Source organism: Hipposideros armiger, unplaced genomic scaffold, assembly GCF_001890085.2.
Source record: "Hipposideros armiger isolate ML-2016 unplaced genomic scaffold, ASM189008v1 scaffold_210, whole genome shotgun sequence".
Classification (NCBI taxonomy): domain Eukaryota; kingdom Metazoa; phylum Chordata; class Mammalia; order Chiroptera; family Hipposideridae; genus Hipposideros; species Hipposideros armiger.
The window spans coordinates 818,230-834,238 of record NW_017731560.1 but is presented as its reverse complement, the minus strand read 5'-3'; the positions used below and the strand labels follow the sequence as shown (position 1 = coordinate 834,238).

Below are 16,009 nucleotides of genomic sequence, written 5' to 3'. Positions count from 1 at the left end.
ATAATTCAGATACCACCCGCTGAGTCTTTTCCATTTCATAGCTCTCTATACTTTTCCCATCAGTTCCATCCCATTTATTCAAAAATTGATTTAAAGTGCTTGCATCTGTTATGTTTGTAACAATTTAAACCTATTAAACCTCTGGCTTATGTTGCTGCACCAGAGTTGGATGCCACAGAGCTGGCCAGGCAAATCTCTTGATGCTAGGCCAGAAGACAGGACCAGTTGCTCTATCCTGCCTTCAAAATATCTGTGAAGCACAAGTTCCTCTCAAGCCATTCAGTTAAATGCCTCAATGCCCTCTGTGATTTATCCAACACTGGTAATAATAAAGCTGCTATATTATAGTGGCTTTAGGTTAAATGATAAGCTTTTGTCTACCTACAGCTGTTACTTAACTGTTTTGTATAGTTTTATACTAGGTTTTAAATCATTTCAAATGATTTAATTGTTTAAATCATTTTAGGTGGTTTAATTTTTTTTCTCTCACATTGGTATTAATCTAAAGAAAACTTAAAATCAGAGTTCAGATTTTATGAGCTATGGGTATAAGTTGTTTGCTATCGTATTAGTCTGCTCTGGCTGCCAAAATGAAATACCACAGATCGGGTGGCTTAAACATCAGAAATTTATTCTCTCACAGTCAGAATGCTGCAAGTCCAAGATCAGAGTGCTAGCACAATCAGGTTGTGATGCGAGCACTCTATCCGGCTTGCAGATAGCCACCTTCTCCTGTGTCCTCACGTGGGGAAAAAAGTGCCAGCTCTTTCCTCCTCTTCTTACAAGGGCACCAGCCCTGTCAAATTAGGGTTCTGCCCTTATGACCTCATTTAACATTTATCACCCCCCTAAAGTCCTATCTCCAAATACATTGGAAGTTAGGGCTTCAACATACATACTTGAGATAGTCACACGCATTCAGTCCACAACAGTATCCCTTCATAACTTTTCTTTCTCATATGAGGACATTTTCCTAATTTAAGTACAAATACTACTTTAGCAATTCCTGAGTTGGGAGCCCTTTACTTTCCCCCCACTCCACCTTCCAAAAACAAGGGAGCAGTACTAACAACAAAGAAGATTTTTCTGAAGTGTTTGCCAGGGGCCTATACTTTAAATCAGTGGCTTTTAATTTTTTTTTACCCACAATCCATAGGAAGAAATACATTTTATCTTGTAACCATTATATAACTATAAATACATAAAACTGAAAATTTCAAAAGAATACTATGTGTAATACACTCTAATAGTTTCTGTTCTATTTGTTTTGTGGTGTTTTGTTTTGTTTTGTTTTTTGGCTGAGCCATCTTGTCACCTGTTGGCAGCTCAGCGGCAGCTCAGCTCAGGCCAGGAATCTAACCACTGTTACTCAGAGCTCACACTCTTGAGCGAGCTTTTAACCATCTGAGCCATTCAGCCCTGTTTTTTGTTGTTGTTGTTGTTGTTGTTGTTTAATGAGGGTTATAACCTACTGAATTGACAGCCCATTAACTGGTTGCAACCTCAGTTAGAAACACACTGATTTAAACACCACTTCTTCAGCTTAGAATGCAAAAAGGAACTCCTTATTGGTGTAGATGTGGGTGCTTCTCCCTCTCTTGCCAGTGACTTTCTCTGGAACCACAGGCACATCCCTAATCTCAGTCCTGTTTTTGTCACTGAGTAGAGCCAAATGGCCTCTAGAATATTTAATGAGATTTAGTTTTTGGGCTCCTTGCCGTTATTCAACCCATAGGATCACTGCCTCACTGAGAAAATGACTTGTTTCCTTTCAAATTCCTTTAAGTTGAATAAATGCCACCATATTTATCTGCTTGAAAAAGGTGTCTCTACTAATACTTTTCATAAATTTGTCATTTTTCTTAACCTTACACGTAGTCATGTCACTAACTGGGAATAAGTGCAAATTGGGAATACAGAAACACTTGGGGAAAAGGTAAATTTTTATTTAGTATGTTTGTAAACTTGTTTTTATATCAGAACATTTACTTAAAAGCTAAATATATAAATATATATGGTTATAAATATATGACAAACCTTATTGTTTTTTTTCCCCACTAAACCTCAAGATATTTCTTAGTCTGCTCTTCCTCTCATTTAGGACGTAGGAGAGGGCCTGGGCTATTTTTGGATAGCGCTCTCAGTGTGAACGTGATCCCAGTTTATTTCTCTGTTCACCCATGTTGACCAGCTTAAGCCATCCTTTTAGGTAAAAGTCTTTTTCTTAAAAGAGAAATACACATACACACAACACACACACACACACACACACACGTATGAGTAAATACTGGACTCATGTATAGTATCTGATGCCAAGATAAAAAAAACTTAATGTTAGTTGAATTCAATTTCTTTGATGAACTTAGTGGTAAATTCAAGGAATAACCATGGTCTTTTAACATACAGTACTTAATTTTCTAATCCATTCGTATCATGTGGTGAATGTTTATAGCCTAATAAGCATTAAGTTCAGATCTCAGGGACAGGGTTCCTTATTGCAGCACATTGCTTAATGGGCTGCTCTGTAAGGGGCTTGTAAAAATATTTTTAGAGCATGTTTTATGATATTTCCTTTGATTGTCCTTACTTTTTCCTCCAATTAATTAATAATGTGGGATTTCAGTTGATACAGGGTCACTTAAATCCCTGTCTTGTTGACCCTGTGGGATACAAAAGAGCAAAAAATGTTGTAATTTAAATGTCATTGTTTCCTACTGCTTTAAAAATTTTTTTCCAATAAACTCTGATGCTGTATGTTATTAACATAAAAAACAACTAAGCATAATGCTAAGGTACCCTTCTTAAATTTGAAAGGATGGAGAAGATAGTATATTTGAAATACCACAGGTGTTTAAGCAAGGTGTTTGATCCTGAATAAACATCTGAGTGTCATAAAAGGATAGACCACTGAGGGAAAGATTAGTTACTTTATCAGACTAGAATACAGGAGGTCACATTTTAGGGCATTATCTGAGTACCCAGCAAAAGTTGGGGCACCTACCAGGAAAACATGTCCTCGCTTCCTACCCTGAACCATATAGATTGGTTTCACAGCTAGTATCTGGTATAGTCCAAACTCTCTTTTAGAAAGTTCAGCCCTTCCTAATACTTTATTTTTCTAGTATAAAATGTTTTTCTTGTTTTCTTTGTTAATATTATTAAAGTTTATCAGGGTGACAATTGTTAGTAAAGTTACATAGATTTCAGGTGTACAGTTCTGTAATACATCATCTATATATCACATTGTGCGTTCACCACTCAGAGTGTTTTCTTTTTTCTTTAATACCTTCAGAATTAAATACAGTATGAGGAAAACTCTTCACATAGACCCTAAGGAAATCTGAAACAAATAATTTCATCTGCTTTACCTGTATTCTTTCCACATCAAGTGTGTACACACTCAGTATTTTTATTTCTTAAGAAAATAATTTTGCCTTAGTGATTTTCACATAGAACTTACCTCATGTAGACAAAAGGTTCTCATTTAATTGGAAGATAATGATATTACTGATGGTATGAGCTAGCTGTATGATGAAATAAATGTTCTCCATGTTTGGATCTACAGGCCTACAAGATTTTAAAAGATGACCAAAAAAGATATAGTGAAAGAATTTCAGGGTTAGGACTGACACCAGAAGAGAAGCAGAAAAGGGCTGCATCATCTGGTGAGTATGATTTGAGGCTCAGTATATGACGGGAAAGTTAGAAAGAGTCTGGGTGCTCTGCTCTGCAGATATCTTGTAGACACAATGATGCTGTGAGGTTGTAAGCTTCCAAAGACTATGGTATTATGCCAGGCCTGGCAGCAATTTGTCCAAGTATTTGACTGGAATTTGGGTTTGAGAATTAAATTAGTGATGGTTATCATTGATGGTTTTTCTTTATATTAGACTCTTAAAAGACAAGCTTTAAATTAAAAAGGCAAGCTTGGCAAGGGAAATTATTGGAAAACAGATGAAGGCGGTTTTTTCAATGAGGAAATTCTTTTGGTCTGTCTTGTTCCCCCCGTGAGTCTTTGGAGTTTTGAGTTAGTTGTTAAAGATGTATTTGTTTTCCTAAAGCATATAGCCCTAGCCACACTTCCATCACACAGGACTGGCTTGATTTTTCAGAGGGGAATGTTATAATCCTTTAATAAGCCCTACAACCCTGGTTGGGTGATTTACATTGCTTTTTTCAATAACACCTCCTTATTCTCGAATAGTGTATAATAATCCCCAATTGACCTGCTAGGTTGACCCCTTTTATTGCTAACAAAAAGTGAAACTGAACTTGGTATTTTCTTGTTGGTCATTAGGAAATTAATGCAAAGGGCAGAAGCCTTTTTTTTTTAATTGGGGAATTGGGGGAGGGGAGCAGCGCTGGGGAATTGGGGGAATGGGAGCAGACAAGTTGCTGTTGTTTTGTTCTTCAGTCTAGTTGTGGAGGGCGTTCCTTCACTGGCCCAAGTTGGCACCATGATTGCGCTCTTCCCGGGTGAGGCAGATCAGTCTTCGGCCAAGGCCGCTCACAGTGGCTGCTGGCCGCTCACGCTGGCTGCTGGCTACATACGGTAGCCCATGGCAACCCACTGCCACAGGGGCTGCAGCCTACGCCGTCGCTGGCAACCCACAGCAACCCACGGCAGCCCAGCTCCAGGTTGAGCTGTTGTTCAGCATCTTAGCTGTGGAGGGCAGTGTCACTAGCCCTCATATGTGGGACCCGAACCGGGGCCCTCTGGCATCCCAAGCCAGTTCTTAACCAACGCGCCACTTGGCCGGCCCCGGAAGCCTTTTAATATATATACTTTCTAATAGATTTTAGAAATAGCTAAACATTTAAGGTAGGTTCTAGTTCTGACAGACTTAATGAATGAATGGCATTGGCCAAATCATTCACTTCTTTTGGGATATTTTTTACTTATAAAATGAAGGGAATATTTTCTTTTCTTGTGCCATCAGGATGCTGGGACGTTTGTTAAGATAAATGTAGGTACAGTGTTTTGCTAGTAAAGGATTGAGACAAGTGCAAGGTGATTTTTTTTTTAATAGTGGCAAGGGGTCATCTGAGAATTTCAGAAAATTCACCCTATATGTTCTGTTGCTTACAGCTCCAGAAGGAGAGCCAGTTCCTACAGTCAGGGTACCAAGTCATGTTCCGTTTCTGCTCATCGGTGGGGGTACTGCTGCTTTTGCTGCAGCCAGATCCATCCGGGCTCGGGATCCTGGGGCCAGGGTAAGGCGCACACTCTCTCGCTTAGCACACAGGGTGTTATCTGCAAGCACCTAGCCAATGTGAACACTTTGACATCTGCCTCTTAAATGACTTATCTCTGATAAGTATCATTATTCTGTGTCTACAGGTACTGATTGTATCTGAAGATCCTGAGCTGCCATACATGCGACCTCCTCTTTCAAAAGAACTGTGGTTTTCAGATGATCCAAATGTCACAAAGACGCTGCGATTCAAACAGTGGAATGGGAAAGAGAGAAGGTGTGTTCGCTTATGTAAAGTAGGCCTGACTAGCAGCTTCACCTAAGCACGGGGAGTGGGTCGGGATTTTGCATGAGCCATGTGCAGTTCATAGGACAGATGACCCGGCCTCACACCGGCGTCTGCTCTGGTGTGCGCTTGGTACAGCCCAAGGACAGCAGGCTATAGTGGCAGGAGTCCTGGATTCTGTTACCAGATCTACCAGCAATTGAAGGTATAATGGCGTCTGAAGTACTAATGCTCTCATTTCCTTGACTTTTATGTTAGACTTCTCCCGTGATGATCAGCTCGGCCTGTGTTGTCACTTCTTTACATTCACCTGGGCATGTCCCATAAAAGCAAAAGAAAATACACTGTTCTATGGCACCTTTTTGGACACCCTAGCAGACATTCAGAATTGCAGGGGTAGAGTGGGCACTCTGTAAAGAAGAACTCTTTATTAGCATGTTTGTACAGGGACTTAGAAATGCAGGTCCGGAAGCCTTTTTATTTATTTCTTATTTTATAAAATTTTTATTAAAATATAGCTAACATACTATTATATTATATTAGTTTCAGGTGTACCCTGTAGTTATTCAACATTTATATACCTAAAGAATATAGTCCATGATAAGTCCAGCAACCATCTGACACTGGACCACACTCAGAAGCCTTTTCCTTTTTTTTTAAGATTTTTTTTTTGGGGGGAATTGGGGGAGGAAACAGTGTTGGGGAATCAGGGAAGGGGAACAAACAAGTTGCTGCCCTGTTCTTCAGTCTAGTTGTGGAGGACGTTGCTTCACTGGCCTTTGTTGGTATTGTGATTTTGCGCTCTTCCTGGCTGAGGCAGTTGGTCGCTGGCCATTGGACGGCTGCTCACGGCGGATCACAGAAGCTCACGCTGGCTGCCGGCCACTCTTGATAACCTTACGGCAGCCCACTGCAGCCCCACTGCAGGCTATGCCGTCACTGGTGACTCACAGCAGCCCAGCTCCAGGTCGAGCTGTTGTTCACCATCTTAGCTGTAGAGGACGCAACATCAATAGCCCTCATGTGGGATCCGAACCTGGGTCCTGCTGCTCAGAGCTCATGCTCCCAAGCCAACTCTTAACCAATGAGCTGCTTGGCCAGCCCAGAAGCCTTTTCCCATTAAAGGACAGCTGGGATCTCTTGATTCAAGTGCCATGTACTTTGGGTTCCAATTTTTTTCTCCTTAGTGATCCCTTTGATATTGGACTGAATTTTATAAATCTATCCAGCTCCCTTACCCCCACTATCATGTTTCTTTCTCAAGCAGGATTCATACTTCCAATTATTTTAGCTGTCCTTTAATATCTAACAGGTACTGTCTACCATTTGAGGCAAAATCATCTCAGGAGCTAGACCTACCTATCCATTGACCAGCACCATTCTGGACACCTTGTTTAGGTGGATGTGTGAAAGCAGCTCCTTGAACATTCCTCTTGTTCTAATTTTGAAATGAACCTAAATCTAGAGCAGCGTTTCTCAACCCTGGCACTATTTGACACTTGGGGCTGGATAATTCTTTGTTGTGGGGGTGGTCTGTGCACTGTCGGGTGTTTTGCAGCATCCCTGGCCTCTACCCACTAGATCCTCACCCCCAAGCTGTTACAGCCAAAAATGTCTTCAGACATTTTCAGATGTCCCTTGAGGGTGGGGTTTATACAAAATTGCCCCCAGTTGAGAACCACTGTTCTAAAATACTTCTGTATAAGTAAGTCATGACCAAGATTTAGTGGCCTTGGAGACTTACTTTGGAAAATGTTCCTAAAAGTTTTTCATAATGGAAACAGTTTTACTAAAGCTATGGGGGAAGTTGATAGCAGTTCCAGGTGTTTATAACATTTTCTCCCTCTTTTCTGTACAGCATATATTTCCAGCCACCCTCTTTCTATGTCTCTGCTCAGGACCTGCCTCACATTGAGAATGGTGGTGTGGCTGTCCTCACCGGGAAAAAGGTGAGGTGGTAGGCTGCTTCCTTTGTCAGGCTCCATGAATGTGCCCATGTGGGCAGCGAGTATGGTGACTTGTATTCCCAGTGCCATTTACATCTGTCCTACCATTGCAATTCATAAGAAGAATCAAGTCATTTTAGGTTTAACACTGCCAGGCTACACTGTTTAGTGTGTCTTCTTGGGAAAAGCACTGATCTCAAAGCCTAGAGTAGCATGCTAACTGAACTTTTCCAGGGAAGTCAAATCACTGGGACCATGACCCTGAAACTGTTCCCTTTCCTGATTTGCTCCTCTGCCCTTCCTTCTTCCTCCTATTTTTCCACACTAACATTTCTCTGGGATTACTGATGATGAGAGAGTGACAAACGTATATTGTTCAGGACAGTAAAATAATTCAAGCATAATGTCATAATAGAAAATATTGACAGACTTTACAAAGGTGAGTGCCTGAGTAACGGGGACATTTATGGGCTCCACGGAGGGTTTTATTTTGTTGTGCTATGTTTGGTTTTTGTTAATGGGAGTTATGAGAGTATGTTTGTAAACTAATGACAATCAGTGTTCTAGTAGACAGGGAGTGGTTATCAGGAGCAAAGCCCAGTGTAGATGAGATCCAGATCACACATGGAACAAGCCCACTTCTATAAAGGGACGATAGGCAGAGAAAATGGATATAGGTTTGTCGATAAGCTGGTAATGAGACATTATGTATTCAGTATCCCCTATGTGTAAATAACACACAGGCCCTGCTCTATTGGGGCTAATAATATTAGACAGAAACACACACAAATAACCATAACACATAGATGTGGAACAAGAAAGATATGCACAGTGTATTGCGGGAAGTACTGGGACGCGTACCCAGTATAGTGATGGTTTGAGGGAAGGCTTCTTGGAGGAAGCAGTCTTTTAATTGGGAAGTCTTATGGAATGAAGAGGCATTCACAAGATTAGAGAGAAGTGAAGAGCATTCAAGTAATAAAGAACAGAATAAGGAAAGGCACAGGGGTATGACAAAATGTGTTTCATGCAGGGAAACACAAGCAACTAGGTACCGACAGAGCAAAAACCACAAGTTAAGTAGTGGCAAGGGGTGAAACTGGGAAGTCATGCAGGGACCTGATTGTGGAGAGCTCTGTTCTATGAAAGATGCTTAAGTTTTGCCCCATAGGCACTGGGAAACTGTTGAATTTTAGGAAAGGATATAATACAGTTGGGTTGAATTTTAAGTCATGTCTCCATTGGCTGTGAGAAAGATGGGTTTCAGGCGAACAAGACAAGAGAGAGACCATTTCGAAGACTATTGCAGTAATCCAGGTGAGAGATGGTGGGAGCCCAAATTAGGGCAGTAGTGGTGATGGTAATGAAATAAGCACAGTCTTACCACTTTACGTGTATTATCTCATTTTTTCCTCACAACAAACTTACGAGGTCAGTACTATTATTTCCATTTTATAGAGAAAGCAATTGAAATTAACAAGAAGTTAAGTAATTTGCCCAAGGTCATACAGCTAATAAGTGTTGGAGACAGACTCTGAGCCCAGACCTGTCTGACTGCAGAATTGTGAGTGCAGAGCCCAGGCCCTTACTAACATCAGTGTATAGCTTCCTGAGAGCAAGGTGGTGAAGAATGGAGAACACTGGAGACGTGCTTAGGAGGCAAATCTGACCAGCCGGGTGATTGATTGAAGGTGAAACATGAGGGAGAGGGAGGAGGCCAAGATGATTTTCTGGTTTCCAGCATGTGTGGTAGGTGGTGAGGTCCTCCCAACTGAGAGAGACATTACGAGAGGAAGATCTAGTTTAAGGGGGCACTATAATTTAGTTTGGGACTGTTACGTATAAACTAGAATATCTGTGGTGATTTCCTGTGGGCAGTTGGATCTATGACTGTGACACTTAGAGGAGGGGTCTGGGCTCAGACAGAGATTCGGGGGTCATCTGTGTACGTATAGGAGTTGAAAGCATGAGAGTGGGTGAGGCCTCCCAGGGAAAAGTTCTGTACGCAGAAGAGGAGTAGGGCAAGGATGAAGCCCTGGAAACCCAACTTCCAGGCGGCAGGCTTAAGAAGAGCCCACTAAGTAGGCTAGGAAAGAAGTTCAAGGGCAGTAGGAAGAGAGCCAGGCAAGGACAGGGGCCAAGGTTGGTGAGAGTTTCAAGGAGGAGGATGTGATCCACAGTGTTACTGCAGCGAAGGCATCTGCTAAGAAAATCATTGTAAAATGACCCATTTGGTTTAGCGGCTCAGATATCATTGTGAAGTTAGAAAAGAGTTGATCAACTTACAAAACGTGTCAATGAGAAAAGGGAGATGCCAATTGGACAAAAGCCAGGAGGATGTAGAATCAGAGGTGGGACTTTTAGGATGGGACAGACTTAATCATGTTAATGGGCTGATGGTGTAAGATGTCAGGAGAGAGGTCCGGAGAGTGAGTGGGTAACCAATCAGGGAAGGTTCTGGGAGAGAAAGGAAGGGATGGGGGTCAGGAACAGGAACAGAACGCAGAAAATACCTAACCCAGCAGCTAGAAGAAAAGAAGTAAGGTTTCTATTCGAGGGTTGGGAGGTGGGAACCCTTACGGGAAGCTGAGGAAGATCGCATCTAATGGCTTCACTTGTTTTTACAAAAAACTTGGACACCACGTGGTTGTGGGAGAGTGAGCAGTGTAAGTGTTAAGGCATGGGGTTGGATAGAAGAGGGTGCTTATCCAGGACAAATCAAAGGAGGCAGAAGAAGCTGCTCATCCATCCGATCTCAGTATATGTCATTGCCCCTGGAAAGCTTGACTGGGTACTTCTGTCATATATTCTTACAGCTACCTGTACTGCCCTTATCAGAGCATTTCTCACTCTTGATTTCTCACGCTTGATTGTAGTACTTGTTACATTGTCTGTCTTGGCTACTAGACTCTGAAGGCAAGAGAGATATCTATTTTTCTCACCATTGTGACCCCAGCACTTGGCACAGTGCCTGACATATAATAGGTGTGTAATACATATGTCTTGAATGAATGGTCTCACAGCTAGTAAGGAGTGGAGCAGAGCCTGGAACTCCAGTCTCTCTGACTTCAAAGCTCAAGCTTTTCACTATAAGAAGGAGTAGGGGACAAGGGAATTAGAGGGACTGGCAAGAGAACAGTGTGGATAATCTGCCATTGGCCCAGTTGGGATGGGAATAGCCTGCTGGGTAAGAGAAAATCAAAAGCAAGTCTCAGACAGTGGGACTGAGAGAAAGCTGAAAGGATGGAAAATTGTGACCAAAGAGTGGGGTATCTGAGGTAGAAGTAGAGGTTAAGAAATAACAAGATTCAAATAGATAGATAGATAGATAGATAGATAGATAGATAGATTGATTGATTGATAGATTCTAGATGTGGCTCAGAGGGAAACATATGAGCCAGGTTCACCGGTCTTCAGTGAATGAGGACGAGTGGCCACAAGGGTGCTGGATGACAGTGATTTGTAGGCAGATAGATTGGTGTCCCTCAGAGGGAGATAAGAGTATGAGAACCTGGAAGCAGCAACAGCCAGTACCTCCCCTGGCCTTGTGACAGGGAGGAGTGTGGGGGAACCAGCCATCTTGGGGTGGGGGTGGGGGCTGCTACATTTTAGTGAGGGCTGGAAGTTGGAGAAAGCATCCTGTGAAAATGGTGACGATGTAGGAGAGTTGCTAACAATAAACGGCAGACAGGACTCCATATCCCCAAGCAGGAAAGTCTGTCCCTGTGCTCCATTTCCACAAATTAGGCAGGGACTTTGGGACTGTAGGGACTTGCTCTAACGTTGGCTGCTTAGGGAATAAGGACCACCTGAACAAACTGGGCACCGGAAACTGTGGTGCCAGTGATTACTCAGAAATGGTCGCTCAAGGATTGATGACCTGAGGTCAAGAACTAATTCTTCTCATCAGGCTGATAGCTAATAGGTACTGGCGATCGAAATGTTCTGGAATTAGACAGTGGCGATGGTTGCATGACCTTGTGAATATACTAAGAAACCACTGAATGGTACACTTTAAAATGGTGAATTTTATCTTTAATTTCTGTTTATGTTGAATTTTGTATCTCAGTAAAATTTTGGAAAAAGCTAAGTCATCTCTACTTTGTCTTTGTTTGTGTATATGACTGTACCAGGTAGTACAGCTGGATGTGAGAGGCAACATGGTGAAACTTAATGATGGCTCTCAAATAACCTATGAAAAGTGCTTGATTGCAACAGGTGAGTATTTCTGGAGATGACTTTCTTTCCTGATATAGCTCATTCAAGTTTTAGTATAGAAGGCATTACTTACTTAACCTTCAGAAAACTGAAACCCAGACTCTCTGAAGTGGCTGTCTTGTCTTGGTGCAAAACCCAGCTAACTACAGATGTCCCATCAACACCCTTCTGGATTATCCTTGCTGCTCCTTCTGGTGAAAGCATGGATGGGTATTAAAGAGGATGGTCTTTTTTCCTCCCCCTCCTTAGCCCCTGCCCTCTGCCCTCTGCCCTGAAAGTGATATAGTCTTGTGGCTTCATTGACATTTCCAATCAGAAACCAAGAGAGGAGACCAAAGTAGCTGCTTAAATAAACATAGCTGTGCTATCTGGTGAATCCTTATGAGAAACTATAAGAGGCCAGGGAAGCAGAAAGTGAGGCCTTGTGACCATCTGTTGGGAGGGCAGGCCCTTTGAAGAGAGACTCCCAAATCTGCTGCTCAAAGCCTGCTGTGAGCTGAGTTGATGGAAAACAAAGCCTGTATCCTGTCGCTGCTACTGTAGCACCAACAGGAGCCCGCATACCACAGTGCCACCTTTGTGGGGGGAGACTTAGCTCTTGCTTGTTGGGCTAAAGGGTTTTCCTATTTCCAGGAGGCACTCCAAGAAGCCTATCTGCCATCGATAGGGCTGGAGCAGAGGTGAAGAGTAGAACAACACTTTTCAGAAAGGTAATTGTCTGCTTGAGCACTTTCATTGTGTCGGGTTTGAAAAGGAACATAATCTTGTGGTCCCCAGGTACCCACCCGGGAATTGGGAGATTCGAGTTCTGTTTATGACTCTTCTCCAGACTGGTTACCTGGCTTTGAGCAAGTGACTTCTTTTCTCACATACCTCACTCAAGGGTTTTAAGCTCCTAGGAGAAAAATACATTTGGTGATTTTATTGCTTGCTGTAGTTCTTCCAATTGCCCTTCCATAGTTGTTTTTTCCTGATGCATTTCAGTCATTGGAACTCATAGCTTCTTGGCATTTCTCATTGCAAGTTCTATTGTGGAGACTTTGGGGAGGAAAGTTAAAAGTACCTAAGTGAATATTTTAGTTACCAATTTATGCTGCCTAACCCCTTCCCCTTCTCCCTGGTGGATTGGGGGAGGGGGGTTGTCACTTTGTGAGGGGTGAAAAGTATAACTCTTGCATTGTTTGGTACACCTGAAACTAAAAAAAAAGTACCTAAGTGAAGAAGAAAGGGGGGATTGCTTCTTATCACCGTGCTTTGCTTATGAAAACTGCTGAAATTTTCTACTCTTATGGGTAGTTGAAAAGATTTGTACTATCCTTTAAGTTCTTGACAGAACTAGGTTTGTGAACCTCTGCACTACTGACGTTTTGGGCTGGATAATGGTTTGCTGTGAGGGGCTGTCCTGTGCATTGTAGGATGTTTAGCAGCATCCCTGGACTCTACCCACTAGCTGCAAGCAGCATGGCCCCACGCCCAGTTGTGACAGCCTAAAATGTCTCCAGATATTGCCAAAAGTCCCTTGGGGGTGAAGGGGCAAAACTGCCCCCAGTCGAGAACCAGTGTTGCTAGAAGGAGTGTTAGAGTGGAGAAAGAAATTTACATCAATAACATATGGTCCTATAATCGAGCCACTTTTTACAAGAAGATTTTATGTGCAAATTACTGTTGTCAAAGATATTTCCTGGTATTAGCATCTTATGCCTCTTTGGGAAACCAATGGACTATACTGGTGTGATCCTGCAGATTGGAGACTTTAGAACCTTAGAGAAGATATCCCGGGAAGTCAAGTCGATTACGATTATCGGTGGGGGCTTCCTTGGGAGCGAACTGGCCTGTGCTCTTGGCAGAAAGGGTGAGTACTGGGGAGTGACCTCAGTTTTCTTCCTCTGGTCGGATATCACATGCTTTTTGGAGCTCCCACAAATTCCAGGGAAGCAGTTGCCAGGATGAGTAGAAAGAGTTTGATTAAGGTTTATGTGATGAAAAGCTAAGGTAGCTTATGTTCTGATGAGGGATCCTTTAGTGACCACACAGCTATCATCTGAATGACTGAGCAGCAATGCTGTTTTCCTTTCCTCTAGCCTCTAGGCCAAGACTCCTTAGAAATCAAATATTAAGGAAAGTGAGTTACTAAGATGCTAAGAGCAGTGTAGACTACTCCCTGTAAAAGTCAAAGACTTACTTCAGATACACAGTGATTCCCAGTTTGACAGATCTGTGAGTTCCAGTTTGAATGTTTCCTGGCAACCGTTTGGATTAATGTTATTATTTCAGCTGTGTGAAATCCGGGCATCTTCTCAGGAGGGTGCTTACTATTCAGAGGTTGCATGGCATTGTGTAAGCACAAGGTGACGCCTGGGTATGAGTGCACTGAGTTCACAGTATCTAGTCAAATCCGTGACAGCAGTTCTGGCACCTGTTGTATTTGCCTTGTGAATGCCCTCTTGCCCCAGTGCCCCACAAATGGGAGCTGTGGCTTGGGTGATAGCATTGCCCTCTGTGTAGTAACTGGCTGCCTGCTGCTCCTTTACTTTGCTCCCTGTCTTAGGACTGGCTTTTGCCTCCTGCTACACCTACTCTGTCTCTTCTCCCCAGCTCGAACCTTGGGCACCGAAGTAATTCAGCTCTTCCCTGAGAAAGGAAATATGGGAAAGGTCCTCCCCGAATACCTCAGCAACTGGACCATGGAAAAAGTCAAACGAGGTAGAGACTCTTTCCATATGTTGCCACTCTTTCCTTTGAGTTAGGCCTACTGCAAAGTCGGCTTCTTTGGGAACCCCTTTGACATAAACTGTATCACGCAGCAGATGAAATGCTTCCCTTCTCCCATTCTCCCGTCAGCCATGTAGGCGATCTGAATCTCTTGCACCAAATCTTGGAACTGCTGAAAATGAACTGCGGCTGTAGGTTCTCGGGGCTCTCCAAGGCTGCCTGCATGCTGATTTACTGGTTTTCTGACAGCAGATGCCTCTAGTCAGCTTCCCTACTTTTCACAAAGTAGGCTCCCAGGCTCAGCCTCAGGTCTTGTTTGCCTTCACAGAGGGTGTTAAGGTGCTGCCTGATGCTATTGTGCAATCAGTCGGAGTCAGTGGTGGCAAGTTACTCATCAAGCTGAAAGATGGCCGAAAGGTAAGGAGGGGAAGACAAGCTGACAGAAGAACTCCCAGCCCTCCCCTCCCCTTTCCTCATTCTTACTCCTTCATTTGATACCAGTAGATTAGTTTTTTGGCAGCCGCCACTAACCTGTCATGATTTTCTGAATGAACTGTTCCTGCATTAAAATAAGAATGATGAGAACCAGAGTAGACACCTGTGACCCACTCTCCCGTAGCTCCTTGTATCTTATCACAGATTTTTGAGACCTAACTAGGGTCGCAGATTTCTGTTCAGATGATATGGGGTATGGGTATGTGGAGGGGAAACTTTATGAAATAGAGCTTAAAATCTGTTTATCAGAGGTAATTTAATCAATGTTTGCTTGTTTTTTGTAAAGCCCCAATTCTTAATGACATAATGTGCATTGCTGTGTCCATAGGCATACATGGAAACTGTGGTAATTGACCGACTTACTTGTTTTTTGCCTCAGGTAGAAACTGACCACATAGTGGCAGCTGTGGGCCTGGAGCCCAATGTTGAGTTGGCCAAGACTGGTGGACTGGAGATAGACTCAGATTTTGGTGGCTTCCGAGTAAACGCAGAGCTCCAAGCACGCTCTAACATCTGGGTGGTAAGTACGCTATAGCAAGACCAGGCACAGTTCACAGGTTCCTTGTCCCCGGCCTAGGAGCAAGTCTCCTTGGTAGGGTGCTAAATAAAGCTCATCAGTAGCTTATCCTGATAGGGTCAGAGCATTTGGAGGCTGAGCTTAGAGAACAGAAACTTGTGAACTGCTTAATTTACAAGATCAGGTATGCTCTCATGCTGCAAGCTAGTGGTAAAGGAAATGAACAGTGTGTATGCCTGAAGAACTAGAGCTCTTCCGGTACTCCTGCTGGCAGCAGCCTTCGGAATCACCCTGGCAGGCGTGTATACAGCTTTCAGACTGATCTGCTGTTCCGTTTGCCTGAACGTGAGTCCAGGGAATGGAGGATGAAGCAATTTTAAGACATTCTCTAGAAAGGAAAATCACTTTTCATTTTACTTGAGTACTATTTTTAGCTGTTTTAAAAAATCTGTTCTGGGGCCGGCTGAGTGGCGCGTTGGTTAAAAGCTGGCTTGGGATGCCAGAGGGCCCCGGTTCGGATCCCACATATGAGGGCCAGTGACACTGTCTTCTGCAGCTAAGATGCTGAACAACAGCTCAACCTAGAGCTGGGCTGCCATGAGGCGCCGGCGACGGCGTAGGCTGCAGCCCCTGCTGCAGT

At 43.1% G+C, this 16,009-nt stretch overlaps 1 protein-coding gene across 4 annotated transcripts in view; it reads left to right on the top strand.

The window, feature by feature from the left end:
- Positions 1–16,009, top strand: part of AIFM1 (apoptosis inducing factor mitochondria associated 1) — a 35,422-nt gene that overhangs the window by 9,126 nt on the left and 10,287 nt on the right. For all 4 annotated transcript variants that reach the window (XM_019653932.1, XM_019653931.1, XM_019653935.1 and 1 more), the window contains exons 3-12: positions 3,566–3,665; positions 5,090–5,214; positions 5,342–5,472; positions 7,340–7,430; positions 11,561–11,645; positions 12,279–12,355; positions 13,389–13,497; positions 14,241–14,348; positions 14,686–14,774; positions 15,232–15,372. In XM_019653932.1, the coding sequence (XP_019509477.1) occupies positions 3,566–3,665; positions 5,090–5,214; positions 5,342–5,472; positions 7,340–7,430; positions 11,561–11,645; positions 12,279–12,355; positions 13,389–13,497; positions 14,241–14,348; positions 14,686–14,774; positions 15,232–15,372 (1,056 nt within the window). The remainder of the gene's footprint in view (positions 1–3,565; positions 3,666–5,089; positions 5,215–5,341; positions 5,473–7,339; positions 7,431–11,560; positions 11,646–12,278; positions 12,356–13,388; positions 13,498–14,240; positions 14,349–14,685; positions 14,775–15,231; positions 15,373–16,009) is intronic.